At 39.3% G+C, this 17,671-nt stretch overlaps 1 protein-coding gene across 1 annotated transcript in view; it reads right to left on the bottom strand.

Moving 5' to 3' along the window:
- SORCS3 (sortilin related VPS10 domain containing receptor 3) overlaps nt 1-17,671 on the bottom strand; it is a 319,319-nt gene that overhangs the window by 117,539 nt on the left and 184,109 nt on the right. Inside the window, 3 exon segments of the mRNA XM_072423933.1 lie at nt 5,045-5,109; nt 6,617-6,625; nt 14,067-14,076. Of these exon segments, the coding sequence (XP_072280034.1) occupies nt 5,045-5,109; nt 6,617-6,625; nt 14,067-14,076 (84 nt within the window).

The raw sequence follows: 17,671 nt of genomic DNA, 5'->3' as shown, positions 1-17,671 counted from the left end.
AGAGAGAGAGAGAAGAAAAGAAAGAGAGAGAGAGAAAGAAAGAACGAACAAACGAACGAACGAAAGAAAGAAAAAGAGAGAGAGAGAAAGAACAAAAGAAAGAAAGAGAGAAAGAAAGAGAGAAACAAAGAAAGAAAAAAAGCGAGAAAGAAAAAGAGAGCGAAGAATGAAAGAAAGAGAGAGAGAGAGAGAAAGAAGGAAAGAAAGAAAGAAAGAAAGAAAGAAAGAAAGAAGAGAGGGAGAGAGAGAGAAAGAGAGAGAGAGAGAGAGAAAGAAAGAAAGAAAGAAAGAAAGAAAAAGAGAGCGAGAGAGAGAGAGAGAGAAAGAACAAAAGAAAGAAAGAGAGAAAGAAAGAAAGAGAGAAAGAAAGAAAGAAAGAAAGAAAGAATGAAAGAAAGAAAGAAAGAAAGAGAAAGAAAGTTATGCTGTAGTGTTCGTTATGCCTTCATTCATTCCTGATTTTTATGCCCACAGGGAAGGGCTAGTAGATATCCAGAGAATAGGCCCAGCATTTGCAAGCTTCTAAAGCTTAGTATTCAAATAAGTCTGCCTATATTTTTTTCCTCCTTTGTTGGTTTACTCTAAGCTTAATGTAAGCCTTTCCGGACCACTAAACCGGCAAACTCCTGAGGTTTAAATTAAATCTAGGCAAATATTTAAAGAAATGTATTCTAGTGTGCGGGGGCTATACTCGTGCCGGGTCTTTCATAAGACGACGACGCCATAAAATACGAAATGCAAATAAAGAGACGCCAAAGGAGAATATGCTACGGGCTTGGTCCTTTATATCGTGAGCAAACAGCACGCTCAGGTGATCTTCTAGTGCAGTCAGTGAGTAAATGGCGTGGGCTAATTACCATACAGATAGAAGGGCTATTGGAATTCCACCTACCAGTAATCAGGGTAAAATAAATGAATCATTTATATCTTAAAAAAAAACCTGCCTTAGATACTGAGTGCAATTATGTATTCTTCCTGCAAACAATGGAGAGCAATCTCCCCGAGGTTCAGGGGGTTCAGCAGTCAATTAATGTACTGACGGGAAAAAAAAGTTCTATTTGCCTGCAATATTTTCTTAAAATGTTACATTTTTTATTCTTTTAGCTCAACTTTTGACCAGTTTTGTCACCTTTTGTCTTAAAGTGTATTCTGAATTCTAGGAAGATGATAAAATAATACCTTTTGATCCAGTAATGTTTTCATTCAAACAACATTACAGCTAAACTCCAGGCAGATATTAAAGACACAAATGTAAGCCGCTTCGTATTTATTAATTATGTATTTTCTTCTAAGGCAATCAGTGTAAGCAGCTGAGTTTAAACTCTTTTTTTTTTTTGTACAGCAGAGCTCGGTCTGGGGGGAGGACAGAGCTATCTCTGACCATACATCATCTGGGGTCACCATCTTCTTCCCGAAAATAATGGCTCAGAGATGACACAACCATGTAAATCCCGGTGCCATAGAAGTTCTGAAACGGATCAGCCTCTGCTGCAACATATTTACAGTGTTACAGTCTGAATACTGAGAGAGGAGACTGAGGAAATGGTTTCTCCCACCTGCAACAGATTGATAGCATTATCCCCACCACTGGACTGGAGATCAAGACGCTTACTGATAAAACAGGAATATATGACTTCTTGCAGAGATCAAAGTATGATGAACATCCAATTACCAGCATGGTCATGTGAAAGGGAAATGAGTTATTCGCATGGCCCAGAATTAGAGGTACCAGGTAAGCCTCTTCATTCCCAAAGTTCAAACATGTGCTGCTGATTGGGGCCACCATTAAAGTAGGCCTGGCAAGTCTCCGATCAGAGAATTAATAAACTTATTCCTGGGTCCCATAGACTTCTCTACTGGTTCCAGGATGGGCAGTGTTTGCATGCTCATAGTCATCATGAACGATACAGAACCAGATACGGTACGAGATACAGAACCAGATACAGAACCTGATACAGAACCAACAGCCACCACTGATCCTGCTTTGTACATGAGAATGTTCATGGTTCAGTCACATTCTGGGGCCAGAGGAGCAGCGAGGAAAATTTCAACCTGCCATTGTAGTAAAGTCAATATTCTTCTGTATTCCGCAGTCAGTTATTATTATTTGGTATAGGGAAAGATCCAGGAGTTCCATGGCAGCCCTGAAATGGAGATTTGCAGACAGCAATATCAAGCTCTGGCCCGCTCCTCTTCACTTTGTACATCTCCCTAGCGGCATATAAAATATCAACTACACAAAGCTGCCAGTGGTGAGGATCAGAAAGTTGCAGATCTGAGATTGATCTTGTAAATTCTGATCAAAATTTGCAAAATTAACCGCCTGGGGTTAGGATCGCCTAAGGTTCTGTGAAAGCTAACAAAAAACTGTAGACATAACCACAAGCTACTTCCTATCCTAAACGTGAATAAAACTTTATATAATGCAATATACAATGCCAAAGCTATCACTGGATTAACAAAACTGCACAAAGTAACTTTGTTTTCAACAAACAGAGAAAAAATGAATCTATCCTATGATACCCAACATCGTTTTCTTATCCTATTATATTAATATGATTATTCATATAATATAGTTGCAATTCTAATTCTCAAAAACACAGTTTCATCATTACCTGCCATTGTTATATAACTATGATGCAAACTTTCAATTTTCTCTGTACAAAAGCTTTTTGTGTGTATGAAACTATTGCTCATACCAAATGTCATGCCTCCAACAACTCAGCCACAAGCCCGATCCTTTGTCTTATGGATGGAGTAGAGAATAGTAAAATGTATGTCCTAATTTAGGAGGATTTACCTAATTTTCTGAACCTGTGATAGCCATATAAAGATAGGGAGAGTGATTGTCAGCTGTACAAGAAGACATAGATAGTAAAAACTACTGAGAAATGTTTCAACCCTTTCCAACTTTGAAAAAATTATTTAGCTTTTTGGTAAAGATTTTCCATCACTTCCTGCACCCCAAAGGGGACACACCAGACAAACATTATATAAGGTAAGTAGAAAGGGATGAGTAATGCCAAAAAAAATCCTCTATACCTTGAAAAAAATGTTTAATATTTGGTATTAATGCATTCAAAAGAATAACATGATATTGTGCTTCAGATTCTATTATTAAATATTGGGGATGAACTTTCCATTTGTGCTATTTCCATTCTAATGTGGATTTTCTACATAATGTTTCCATCATGTGGCTGTTCTCCAATGAAACGGATCCACGACAATTGTGCTTTCGTTTTCAATCAGTTCCATCTAATTAAATGTTCCCAAGTGTCATTTCAATAGCCGAGCAGTTTGGTCAATGACGTTACTCTTACTTATTCTAGTAATGAATCAGATAGGTAACTCTGGACAACATGATAAACCTTGGTTCTAATTCAAGGGACATAAATAGGATTTATTTATTTTTAAGTATGGGTTTTAATGTCATAAAGCACTTTTTGCATAGTGTACAATGGAGGCATTAATATACCCCTGTACTCATTCCTATGGGAGGCACAAATCTGGTCACCCAACAAACCCCAACATTGTTTTTTTGTGAAGAAGAGGCCCTCTCTATCAACATTGGGAGGGGTCCCAGAATTGGGGGAGATGTCCTCACATTAAGTCCTACATAAAAACAATGTGGGGGGCATGTGGCTTACAAGCTTCTTGTCCTCCCTTTCCAGGCCTTCCAGGCTCCATGTCTGAATGGGTATTTTAGTGAAATTTAGGGGGAATGAAATGCCCTCTTTAAATAAAATAAATGCCTCAGTGAACAGATTTAGGATATTTCTTTTGTGCATTTAAATATTGGACTTGAAGCCTCATGAAAACACCTTCTCCATGCTGCACAGCAATTTTAAATTGTCATTGCTACATGTTCCTTATAGCAATTCCTCACTCACTATACATTTTTTACAGTAATTTGCCTATTAGCCCTGAATTATCTTGCATCTCCATGTAAATTTCACAAAAGTGGATTTTAGCTGCTCTGCTCATCCCTAATAAATATATCAGCCCTGATGAAGTGGATGCAGATCCCTGAATTGTGTTGGCTCTCCCGGGAACTTCAATAACTATATAAAAATCATTGTGGTATAGAGCATTCCTTTGGACATAGGCTCTGCCATTCTTAATAGAGTACGGTGATCAGATTCTTTTTGCTTTTTCTCATTTCTTTACACATAGGGCTTTGTGATATCATTGGTCTTCAAACAAGCTGTCAGCTATCGCTGCTTGGAGTCTGGTGCCCATAAGCACCTTGTTTCTCTTATGTCACTAAAATCTTTAAAAAATGTAATTAATTACAAAAAAACTCTGAATTGTATGTGTTCTACATCAAAATTTAAATTTTAGTTGGAGAATTGCTGGAGTAAAAACACATGGAGCTAATCTTGCTGACCATTGGTGGTGGTTGGATAGTTCTGGCTGAAATTAAACTATTCTGACCTCAGAGCTCAGAGTTTGAGACTTGAGCCCTTGACAGGTATAGCAGAGCTTTATGGCCATCGTACAGCTAAATGTGGTATACTATTTATTACACTTTTTGTATTAAAAAATACCAATTCCGATTTTTATTGTTCTAAGCACCTCTACTAACCACCATCTGAAAACACTGGAAACCTGGCTATCTCTGGCCTTAAATCTTGCTTGGACCAGCATGCAAAATACAAAGCTGAATTTGTGGACCAGTGCAGCAGTATCAGTGCCTCAGAAAGTCATTATCATGGCATATTTTATGGGGGGGTCACCAATGGTAGCCTCCACCAATGGTCTCCAATTGTAGCAAACTTGTAAATTGAATCAGCAACTGTCTGCAGGCTTAGGAACAATAAATTTAAGCTTGCCTTAGAATTGCATCAGACCCCCTGGTAACTCCACCTGATGGTCTTCACTACGGATGACAGGTGCAGTTTTAAGCAGTTGAGCGGCACGTCGGCTACAGAGCAATCTACCTTATGCCGGTCAATAAAAATGCAAATTTTAGGTATTAAAAAGCACATAATTCTGCAGAGGAAAAGCCAACAATTTCCATTATGATTCATCTCTAATCACTCACATCCGTCAGCTGTCCGGGCCTCCATGTGGACAAGGTCAGCCTCCTTATCTAAGCCCATTACTGACCTGGAGAAATGAAAAGAGAGAGAGGACACAATGAGTTTCTTCTAACAAAGACAGATCCATATAGACATATTATTCAAGCACATTGTATTTTAATTGTCTGACCAATGTGGCAGAAATACCACAAAGTGTCTGCGCATTGAGAATTATAATACGAGAGCTCTGCCTGGATCCAATACTTCTGCCAAGAAAACAATACGGCAACATGGCTGCAGGTCCCCATCATAAAACTGGCTCCTTCTTTATCCTTTCACATTTCTAGTTGGCTATGAAATACATTTTATGCATTGGTAGCAACATTTTGGTGCAGATTCTCTGCAAAGTATGATAAAGTGTAACTTCTGTATAATGAACATTGTAATAGTTTAATGCTTAATACAACATTATTTTCTCCTTAATAAGACTGTATTCATACAATGTAAACCATATTGAATTCAATACCATAAATCAAATATATAGCACCATACCAGCCCTTAGATATTGTGGCTGCATTATTATTATTTTTATTTCCTGTAAATAAAAAAGGATGACGTTACATTTTGCTGAAACATGAGTCATCAGCCAAGTTTGGGTTGAGTGAAATGAATTCATTAGTTGTTTACCTGCACAAACACTTTCTGAATGGTGGGAATGTTGCTAGGAATGTTGTCATTCATGTACTTAGTAACTGCGCTAGCGCCAAGCTTCCAGTGTTCCCATTGGCTGGTGGTTTTTAATTTGGTAAAATGGTAAAAATTTGGTAAAATTTGGTTAAAATGTTTTTCGTATTACCATTTGGGCACTGCTGTTTCTGCTCTGGCAGGGTTTGCCATCTGCATGCCAGCTGAAAGGTGATACATATACATTATGGCACCTATGCAGGATGTGCAACCACTAGGGAAATAAACATATCCCAGATATAAAACCTACAAGACGTAGTTGGTCCAGAGGAAGGCAAAAAACAAACCCCGGGTACAATTTGCTCCAACAGGGGAAAAAAAAAAATTATTTCCTGATTCCATGAGGATGTTCCCTTGATCAGCAGTCTCTGTTATTTTTACTTTAAATCCTTAATCCCCAGTTATATTCTGTGCTTCTAGAAATCATCCAGCTTTTTCTTAAAGCAATCTATAGTAGTTGCTGAAACTACTTCCTGAGGGAGCCGATTCCACATTTTCACAGACCTTACAGTGAAGAATCCCTTCCTTATCCGGAGCTTAAACTTCTTTTCCTCCAGACACAAAGAGTGCCCCCTTGTGCTTTGTAATGATCTTACAGTGAATATTGGGGAAGAGAGTTCTCTATATGGAACATTTCTATATTTACTTGTTACACAATTACAGTCTGATCACTGGGCAAGGGGAAACTAAAAAATATTTCCTTCTACCTAGTTTATTTGAAAAATACCAAAACCACAACCACCATGACCAGTAGAGACAGAAAGTCTTTCCAATGGGCACAAATAAAGCAATACAACCAGGACAGATGTGCTAACTGAATTTTGCATTAAGTTCAACTTTATTAGAGGAGCCAATAGAAACTTCTTAAGCAATGGGCCTGATTTATTAAAGCATTCCATGACTGGGGAGGAGAGGATACACTTTTATCAGAAAACCTGGGTGATCAAGGAAACCTTGAATGGATTTCTGAAAGTAATTTGCTATTTGTTAGCAAATGTTTTCAATCCTGGAGGTTTTTTGGATCACCTAGTTTTACTGATAAAAGAGTATTCTCTGCAGTCTTGGAGAACTTAGTGTAAAGCTGCAGGGACACACTGAGGATGCAAAGGCTGCAGGGACAGCACATGGAAGGAACCCAGAGGTAAATGCTCAACTCCACGTGCAAAAAATTAAATTCTGTGTGCACGAAATACTTCTGCAAAGATTTAACCTATCAATAGCAGTGACACCATCATTGTGCTGTACACTGTGCAGGGAGCAGAGCTGTGGGAGGGGCCTAGCAGACCCACCAACCACAGGCAGCCTAACTACAGAAGGGGTGGAGACAAGACCAGTCACCCTGCACCAGTCTGGGAGAGAGCAGCAGTGACCGGTGTTAAACACAGAGGAAAATTTTTACATATGATTACTGCACAGATCTGGAAAAAACACACAAAACATAAGATTACACTAAGCGTTTATATGTCTCTTGTATATACACAATATTTGCCTGTGCTTATCCCAGTGTTCACCTGACACAGTCCTTGTGACTCTATACTATACTGTAACGTACAATGCCAGGAAAAAAAAAACCCAAGCCTATGGAAGCATTGTATAATCTGGTAGGCCTAGGGAGGCCGTGGTATGATCTGCGGTGTCTGTGGAAACATTGGTATGATCTTGGCTGTCTGTGAAGGCAGTGTTATGATTTGGAGTACATATTATTATTATTATTTCTAATAATAATAATAATAATAATAAAAAACAGGATTTATGTAACACCAGTATAGGGGCAGTGCTATGATCAGAGGGGGCCTGTGGGGGCAGTGTTATGTCTGGGGTAAATGTGGAGGCAGTGCTATGATCTGGGGTGAATGTGGTGGTAATTTTTTGGTCTGGGATGCCTGTTGGGGGGCAGTGTTATGATCTGAGGGGGCCTGTGGGGAATTTATGTTCTGGGGTGAATAGGGAGAAAGTGTTATGATCTGGGGAGAATATGGATGTGGTTTTTTGTTATAGGATGCTTTTGAGAGGCAGTGTTATGATCTGGGGTGCCTGTGGGGGCAGTGCTATGATCTGGGATGTCTGTGGGGCCAATGAAATGATCTGGGGTATCTGTGGGGACAGTGTTATAATCTGAGGTGCCTGTGGGGGCAGTGTTATGATCTGGGGTACCTGTAGGGGCAGTGTTATGATCTGGCTTGCCTGTAGGGGCAGTGTTATGATCTGGGGTGCCTGTGGGGGCAGTGTTATGATCTGGGGTGCCTGTAGGGGCAGTGTTATGATCTGGGGTGCCTGTGGGGGCAGTGTTATATTCTGGGGTACCTGTAGGGGCAGTGTTATGATCTGGGGTGCCTGTGGGAGGCAGTGTTATGGTCTGGGGTGCCTGTGGGTGGCAGTGTTATGATCTGGGGTGCCAGTGGGGGGCAGTGTTATGATCTGGGGTGCCAGTGGGGGGCAGTGTTATGATCTGGGGTGCCAGTAGGGGGCAGTGTTATGATCTGGGGTGCCAGTGGGGGCAGTGTTATGATCTGGGGGCCTTACAGAAAACTGGTTGCTTACAGAAAACAGCAGGAGGGGGCGGATACAAGACTAGTCACCTCACACAACAAGGGAGAGCGGCAGTGACCAGTCTGTATTACAGGAAGTTCCTGCACAAGACAAAGTTGACTAATGCACAGATCTGGAAGTTCAGCTTTAATTCTGCAGGATTGTAAATGTATTTTACAGGGCTGTGTGTAGCAAACATTTTTCTTGGTATGACAGGGTCTCTTTAAAGGAAGATAGGAGTACAGCTGAGGACACATTCTTGCACTCCTCAGCAGGAGCTCTGGAGCCGGGAGCCAGGGGCCGCATCTTCATTGCAACATGTTCAAACTTATTAGGCTTCCCAATAACTCAATATGACTCCAAATCCTATTACACGGGATGCCGCTCTGCTTTTCCCTGACCTTGATATTTCCTGGCTGCTCGACATCTTCATTCCCCCGTAGCTGGCTTCTCCCTGGGAAGTAAGTGCTCTTGAAGTCTATGACAATACCCAAGGCTGCAGCTGTCCCCGTTTCTTATCCGGAAGGCAGGTGCTACACAACCAACCCATCCATCTCCCATCTTACCCCCATGGGGACAAGGCCCCTCGCGGGAGGATAGCACAATACATCGCTTTTCACACTTATTTGAGCCCAGGACCCGCAGAGAGTCTGGGGAGATATTCCTTCAATGTGCGCAAACAATAAATAATTCATGTTTCTTTTTTTTCCAAAGGCACCAAACTATCTGACTGAGGAATCTCACATTTTCCAAACATAAGACGGGAAGAACTCCAGAGCTAAAACACGGTGCAAACAATTCTACCAACCGATTATAATAAGGTGACGTATCCGAGAGCAGATATCTTATAACGAGATCTCGGGCAGCACTTGTGTCCTGGTACATGAACGCTGCTTTATATTCCCATACAGAAATTAGAGACTCCAATGAAGAGATTAGAAATATCTACCAGATGGATAACCTACAGATGTTTCTTCTCTGCAGGTGACGGGATAGGAACACACATATGGGGTTGCTTTGTTACTTTGATTGACAAGCTCGGCACTGCAGCCTGCAAGGGTCAACTCAAAGCAGATTGTGTGAATGAATATTTATTTCCAGTATGATCATTTATTGGGTTCCTTTGTGAGATAACACAATTTATTTTGCAGCCTTATTTATCACCCAATTATTATTTTTATGTTTTTTTACTTTGTGTTATTTGTTTTTATTATATTTTATATAAAGTGCCAAAATATTATGCATTGTTGTTCAATACACAGGGGGGTGCAGATGACACATTTGCATACTCTCTCTGTATTATATCACAGAAGGAGAAAACAACCCCGAGCAAAGAAGCTTACAATCTAAGACAGATCTTCTAGAACTAGGGAAGCTGGAGTTTGCTAGGTGTTTCTTGATCAATGAGCAGTTTATGAATCTCAGGTCAGTATAAGTGACCTGATGATATTTTTGGCTATCTGTAAGGGTGACATTCTTCCCAATGGCCAGCAATGTAAGAGGAATTCTTCCCACTGACTGCTAAACTAATATACTGTGATCTGCGGATATAATAATTATAGAAGGGGTTCCCTGAAGACCTGAAACTTATTTCATTCTTCCATGGTAAAAAGGTGGAGAAACACTGGTTTAGCCAATCTAGCCAGCAAACAATGAGAGGCTACCAATGGCCACCAGCTGGAATCAACCTATCATTGGCCACAGACTAAACGCAATGTACTACAGAAATTTCCCTTCATCGACTTCAATGGGATTCAAATTCAGAAAGTGGGGTCAATTTGGGCAAACTGTTGGTAACTATACAGTAGGTAAGGGGAAAACTAGTATGCAGAGGACAAGAACCACAAGACTAATTTTATAATTCTCTGCGCATATGGCTCAACAGGCATTGCAAAAATGATTTTATGTTAGCTCTAGAATACAAGATGCTTAGGTTCTGCAAAAATAAAGCTTGTTAACCAATCCAAACAAAGGTTTATGGGCCCATATATGCACCGCTAGAACATGTGTGCTACTGCAGCACTCAGTAACATGAATGATGCAGTGCCATTCATTTTTAAATGGGTGCCATTCATATTTTTTGGCACCTCAATATACCTTTTCATTGCACTTACAGAGCAGCCCAGTACAATGCATGGTATTGATGTGGAGGTAACCTATTGAAGTGAATGGTTGCCTAATACAGTGTACACAAACGCATGGCTCCAGCACCCGTACACATACCTAAAAACATCATTGGTGTCAGCAGTAACTAACCTGGGAGACACAAATTGCTCCTTGCTCAAGAAACCCCTAACACCCTCTGGAGGAGCCCTGGTTGAGAAACACTGATCTAGTAGAAGAATCCCTTTTTTTGTTTGCTCATTAACAATGTAATGGCACAACTATGGGAACCTTGGTAAACCAGATCCATTGGTTAATATTGTTTCCTATTGAGATCCCAGATCCTTAAAACTTAAAAGCACTTTTATACATGCAATCTTATTTTTAATGTAAGGTGTAGTAATTATTAAAATAATTAGCATTTTGAATTTGAACACCAAAGAGAAGTTAAATGTTTCATATTCCAACTTGGCAGATAGCTCTCTCCATTGTTTAATAAACTGCAAAGTTGTCCTTCCCCATAAAATATTAATACTCTGCACTGAAATAATTATAAGACAAGTAAACACATATAATCCAATTAACAGCTTGAATAAAATAGGCAGTTCAGGGATTTGTACGTGCGAGTGTTTCTGCCGATCTTCGGAAATCAAGCAGCCGCACAAGACTGTTGGCTTTACAGCTTGGATTAAAGCAAACCTGTCACTATAAAGTAATGCCAGGCTTGCAAAACACATTATTAGCTTGTTTCATTTTATAAAAGGTGATATAGATTTGTATTTACCTATGAATTGCATCATGAATAATAATTTTCAAAGCGGCTAATAAGAAAGTCTAGCATTGCCAATTGGTGGTCTGTGTGCAACTGAACAATTTGGATGTTACCCTTCCCAGTCATTCTATTTTCAGCTAGAAGAAAGGGAATCAGAAGAAAGTCAATTGTCTATTTCCATAAGTAGTATACAAGATAACATTACATAGATAGGGAAAGGTGAGGAACACAAGGACACCAAATAAGCCAAAAAGCTGAATGCCAAGCAACCCAATACTTAAAACAGGAGGAGGATACGCGTAGGTGCTGCCATTTCCCCGATCTGGAATGTTTTCTGCCAATGTATAAGGATAGGGCTATCGTTTACTTAACTGAACCATAAGTCATATTATGAGTGTATTGAAAATCAAAGATGTTTATTGAGTAGAGAAATGTTGGATCCTTCACAGATTCTTTTTTACAGTCTGTCCAGTCTAGGAAGATTCACTTACTAAAGCAGAAAGTAAGGGAAAATCCAAAAGTTGGTATAGAAGTCAAGAGTTGCGAAGTGTAATGATACAGTACAAGTTTCATGGTGGGACATGAACTAATCTTAAAGGCGACAATAATCTCCATAAAAAGAACCTCAAGGTAAACTCCCCAGTGGTTCTTAGCTGGTAAAATATAATTTACAGAGGTTTTTAATGCTTTTCTACTCTTTCCAAAGATTAGCTGATAATAATAAAATCTTATCTATCCTCATAATTTCCCAGATCTATTGAACAATTGCAACATAAAAGCTGAAGGCCATGTCAAGCCCTCTTCTGTATTTGAAGCAAGAGCCATACCTGGATAAGTCCCCCTTCCTTCTTTTTTGGATAGCCCTATCTGCCTACATTCAATGTCCACAAATTGGTATGATAAGGCTTTATTACCTTGGCACAGTGTGTAGTGCTGGACTGGGGCCACAGATTGTCAGTGTGTAGTGCTGGACTGGGACAGGAATGTCATGGAAAGACATGAAGCTCAGTCTACAATTTACTTTTGAACAAGAATAAGGTTCTCTAATAGCTGTGTAATTTTCTAACCACAGTGAACCAAAAAATTGATAAATGCCGATCGCCCATTGGGTTACAGCTCTTCTCAACCAACATCGGTCCTGGACCTCACCAATTTTCTTTTAGTTACTTGAGCAGAAATGTTCACAGAGACATTCCAAAAAATTAGTAGAAAGTCGTCCCAGAAGAGTGGAGGCCATTAGAGCCTCAAAAATTGTGTTCATGGTTTCAAACTGTCAAACATGCTTCCATGGTTTCAGGTGTGGTCAGGTGTCCACCAACCTTGGCCTTACTTCTATAATCTCAATAAACTCGGCACCACAACACACCAGCATTAAAATAATAATTCAAATTAAAAAAAATATAAATTAATATACCTCTCACTGTGCCTTGGACCTGGAAAACAAATGTTTATCCTGACGAGAATTCATTTTTCATTATCACTGCCCTGTCATTGTCAAAAGTTTAATTACCGCCTGAATGTTTTGTCTTTCGGTAATGAGTTCAGATGGAATTTGTCATGATAAATATCATTGTCGCCGGAGCCCACATGAAGTGATGGAAACCTTGTGCTGTGCTCCCAGCCAGTGACGCACTCAGGAACAGAGATGTCATTGGGAATCAGAGGGGAAGGAAAGGTAATCCCAACTTGTGACAGATGCAGTAAGTACACCGAGTCCCTGCTCTGCCCCTTCTAAAATCCCTTGTGTCTGCCTGGAACATCTAAATTAGAGTTGGGTACCTAACAATCCACCAGAAATATACCTGACCTGTATTTATTCGCAGCTATACTTAAGAAGTAACACTTCCTTCACCGGTGTTTAGTTACTACTTTTTTAAATGTTTTATGTTTATGTACTTTTTTTGCACTTTTAACATTTCTTAGCATTTGTTACCACTCCACCCACAGATTGTCTCTCAGCTTGCAACATCCCCAGCCTCCCTTTAGCTGTGTACCGATTTTTCAGCATCCCCAGCACTTACTGAGGCTTTAAACTGCAGGAGAGGATTTCAGTGCTTGAGCCAATGATCAGATTGGTTCCTGACTTTAATCTTGTCCTGCTATTGGCCGCTAGCCGTAATTAAACCTCTGTTGTTCTGGTTGCTGGAAACTTTACCAGCTATACTATTTCCCAGCCTGATATTGCCTTTCCAGATGCCTGACCTCAGCCTGACTGCTGCCCTGTCTTGACTTTGGACTAACAAGACCCTTGCTTGCTGCCTGCCCTGACCACAGTCCATCTTGACCTTGTCCCTCATTAGCAGCCTTCTCCTGATCCTGGCTGCCTCTTACTCTCCTTACTGAAATTCCTGCCTACGCAGTACCTGATCCTTGGCTATCCTTACAGTGAAGCATTCTGATCTGCTTGCATCTGGTGACGAGGGCCTGGAAGCCATAATTTGGTGTTTTCCCTGCAGAAAAATAGTCTGATGACCATCGGGGCTACCGGCCCATCTCCTCTTGCAGAGTAAAGACCAGGATCCCCCTAGACTCCATGGTAATCCTGCATCACCTGCATTATTTTCTGCATGATATACTTTGGATGTTCCTCTCTCTTCTTTCCGATTTCTTCTTATAGGTTCAGCCTACCCTTTCCATTGGAACCAACACTTGAGGACTTTGCTACTTCTGGGCTTAATTAGCTTTTACTTTACATTCATCCCCCTGATTATATTATTTGTGACTTCAGGCTTTGTATCCCTTTGTGTATCCTTTTGAACTTCCTCCCTTTCTTCTTACACACTATAACCTAAGTACCAAAAAAGATCCATTGCTAAAAAAACTTCAATACATTAAAAAATATTATAACCTCGAAAACAATGAAAAAATAAAAACATAAAATTGCAATGCTCCTACACTCATTGGGCACTTTTTGGTAATACTCTTTAAAGCAAACAAAAAAGAATAAATGATGTAGCTTCATCCTAATAGAAAACAAATCACGGAAATCAATTTGATCCTTTAATAAAATTATCTCCAGCTGGATGGAAGGGGATTAATGAAAATACAATTTTAAATCTTGATCTTACATTGAGTCCTTAAATTCTTCACATTCAGTAATCACTGATTATAAAAGGATAACAAAAAAAAAAACATTCCAGGCTCTGTTTATAAAACAGGGAATATGACATTCAATAATTCTCTGGTAGGAATCAATTACTGCCATTGAAGCACATGGACCTGGATGTCCTTTTCCTTTCTTTTTGCTTTTTTTTAAGGTTTTTGGAATATGTTCTTATTATGTGAGTGTGTTTACGTGATTGAAAAAAGGTATAAAAACAGAAAAGATAATAAAAAAGACGTACACAAATTGGTATTGTTGTCTATTTTTTGTATTTTAATATTAACTGATAATAATTTAAAAAAATGTACTTTTGATACTTCCACAGGAAACGAACAAAACAGCACCAAAACACATTAAAAAATTAAATTGTGCAGAAGCCTTAAAAAAAAATAAAAACCCATTTCTGCTTTCCTAATTGCCTTGCTGCATTTTGCCAAGGTAAAGATAATTATGCTGAATTTTGGCAAAATCAAATCAATCTCACTTATCCCTGATAAAGAAACAGGAATAAGAATTGGCATACACAGAGAGAAAAAAAATTATATATAATTATATCCACAATCGATGGTACAAGCAGATTATAGTGCTATAATATGCAGAATTTGTTTTGTAATAACATGTTTGTAACATACTACATATACTCAAGTATAAACCAAGCTTTTTTTTTTTTTTTACCTGAAAATGGCATTAGAAAAAGAATTACTAGATTTTGATCTGTCCTCATTTAACAAATATAACAAACTTGCCATCTGGGTTAATATTAGAGTTTGTTACACACTTAACATGAGGACACAGCATCTACTGCTCAGCATTATAATACATAATTCAGAATTCACAAAATGTAATTTAAGGCCAAGTGACAATTATAACAAACTAAAAAATACTAAATATTTTAACCTGTAAAAAGTAGAAAAAGAAAAACCAGTCTGAGCTCATTTGATTTTACCTATTCCCCCTTTAAAAAAATGTTTTCAAATAACACACCATGGTTGTATTTATTCACATTCATTTTAGTGGCATTTCTGTCGATTACTATTTTGAATGTTAGCAGTGATGGGCAGATCTGTACCCCAGGTATGTACCCAGGTAATGTAGTTTTTATGTTTTTTCAGGTAAAAGTAAGTACCCCAATTGATATTCATATTAATTTATATTTGAGTATATAAGGTACTGTATGTCAAATTGGGCAAATTGTATTGTGCTTTTCCACTAAACTGTCAAGGAGTCTGACTGTAAATGTAAATAAAATAAAAATGACCATTTACCTTCTGAAGAGCCCCCGGTCCCTCTATAACTGGCCTTGATTGGGCCCCGTGCCATCCTGGAATCCTCAATCGTCCTGGTGCAGAGGAAGCGTCAGCTTTCTTCTTTCTTCTTCCGGCTACGTCACCTGATCTTGCACTGTGCAGGCCTGAGCATACACATGACATGGGTATCCCAGGAGGCTCAGCCCTTCCTTTCAGTCTTTACTGCCATGGCAGTAAAGACAGAAGGGGAGGGACTTCCCCTTTGTAAAAGAAAAAAAATGGGGGCAGGCAAATGTTTACATTATATTAAAAGGTTATCTACCCTTATATATAAAGTATAGTATTTGGTGATAGATCAGCTATAAATATGCCCATATATGGAGATGTTAGGGGGCCATTTTTATTCTGGTTATTTTCAAACATCCAATCAGAATTAAGGTATAAATAAATATTTCTAAATGCCTAATTTCCAGCCCATTTTTTTCCGAATGGGACAAATGTCCCTAGTCCTATTTGGGGGTGATAGAAAAATGATAATTATAGTTTCTGAAAATTATAATACATTTTATTTTATATTTTTAAATAATAAAACCCCCAAACACCTCCATAAACCTAGCTCAGCTGTAAGGACCTAGCACTCAGATTGTTGGAGCCTTGTAGGCCATTTCCCCAGGATCACCTCTTTTTATTAAAAGACCCCATGGGGGCGCTATATGTGCAGTCCAATAAGGTGCCGAGTTGAAATTCAGTCGGGGACATAAGATGGAACTTATCAATGGTGCGCAGATTTTCAGCACAGAAGTCAGTGATTTGCATGAGTGGCTCCGCTCTCCCTCCTGACCGGGACAGACTTTGTGTTCCTGAAATGAATGTGAAATTTCACACTAATTTATCATACACGGCGGGGGCGAGGAAGAACACGGAACGCTGATTTTTTCAGGAGACTCTGGATCAGTGATCTACCAATCTTTAATGAGCGGTCTACAGAGTGTAACATATGCAATGTACTGCAAACACTCAGCAATAAAACCGCCAGGAGGCCTAAAAATAATGTACAGTATATCTGAGTATGTGACGTACAACACAGCATTTAGAGTACAGTGGTACGGAGTATTTAATGTACTGCACAACCTACAGGGTGCCAGCCAATAAAACAGCACAGTGTACAGAATGGGGGGTTCCAACATACAATGTATAGCACAGGATACAAAGGAACGAGGCAAGTTCATAGTATCACAAAGCACTCCTGGATTTAGAAATGTATCATTTGTACACACTGAGATTTATTGTACAGCGCTGCATAGAATGTTGGAGCTTTATAAGTAAAACATAATAATAAATAACAATAAAGCATACTGTACAGAACAGAGTATGTAATGTACAGCACAGTGTACAGCAGGAAATGTTCTGAATTAGGAAACGTGTATTATAGATTGCAGTAGGAAGAGTTCTATATTATGTAACATGCAGCACATTGTACAGAAGATTTCAGCTCAGTGAACAGAATAGTCTTCTGGAGTATGCAATATACAGCACAGTGTACAGAGGGAAGTGTTCTGGATTATGAAACATGCAGCACAATATACAGCAGGAAGTATTCTGGAATAAATACCATACAACATGAGGGTAACATACAGCACAGTCTATAGTATGAGGTATGCATTCCAGCATACTCTAGGGGGCAGTACAGAGCATATCACGTACAAGGCACTATAGTCGAGTAGTAGGTAGCAAATAAACAATGTGGGAATAACCGTTGTTCCAACCTCTCTTCTTTTCTTGCACCAGATCCCTGCACAGCTCCGAGAAGCATCATGTTGTCTTTGGCCATGCAGCTGTTGCTTGAAGATTTGCACCGCAGCAACAGACACGTTCAGAGCTGGGTGCTCATGGTGCATTGTGCTGTTCACCCAGGAGCAAATAATTGCAGGATTCTACACCATGGGTCTGAAAGGGGCCCCTTACTTTGTATGTGATACATGATTGGTCTAAAGTTACAATGTCACGGTGCCTACTAGAGAAAAAGAGACTAAGGAAATCCTTTTATCAGCATGCAGTAGACTGATGCTGTCATCTCTCGGTAAAATCACTACACCCGAGCTCCAGCATGGATCAAGGTGGAAAGTAAGAAAATAAAAAAAACCTTGTCAAT

This window comes from Pyxicephalus adspersus, chromosome 10, assembly GCF_032062135.1.
Source record: "Pyxicephalus adspersus chromosome 10, UCB_Pads_2.0, whole genome shotgun sequence".
Lineage (NCBI taxonomy): Eukaryota > Metazoa > Chordata > Amphibia > Anura > Pyxicephalidae > Pyxicephalus > Pyxicephalus adspersus.
This window is presented reverse-complemented; position numbering and strand designations above follow the sequence as displayed.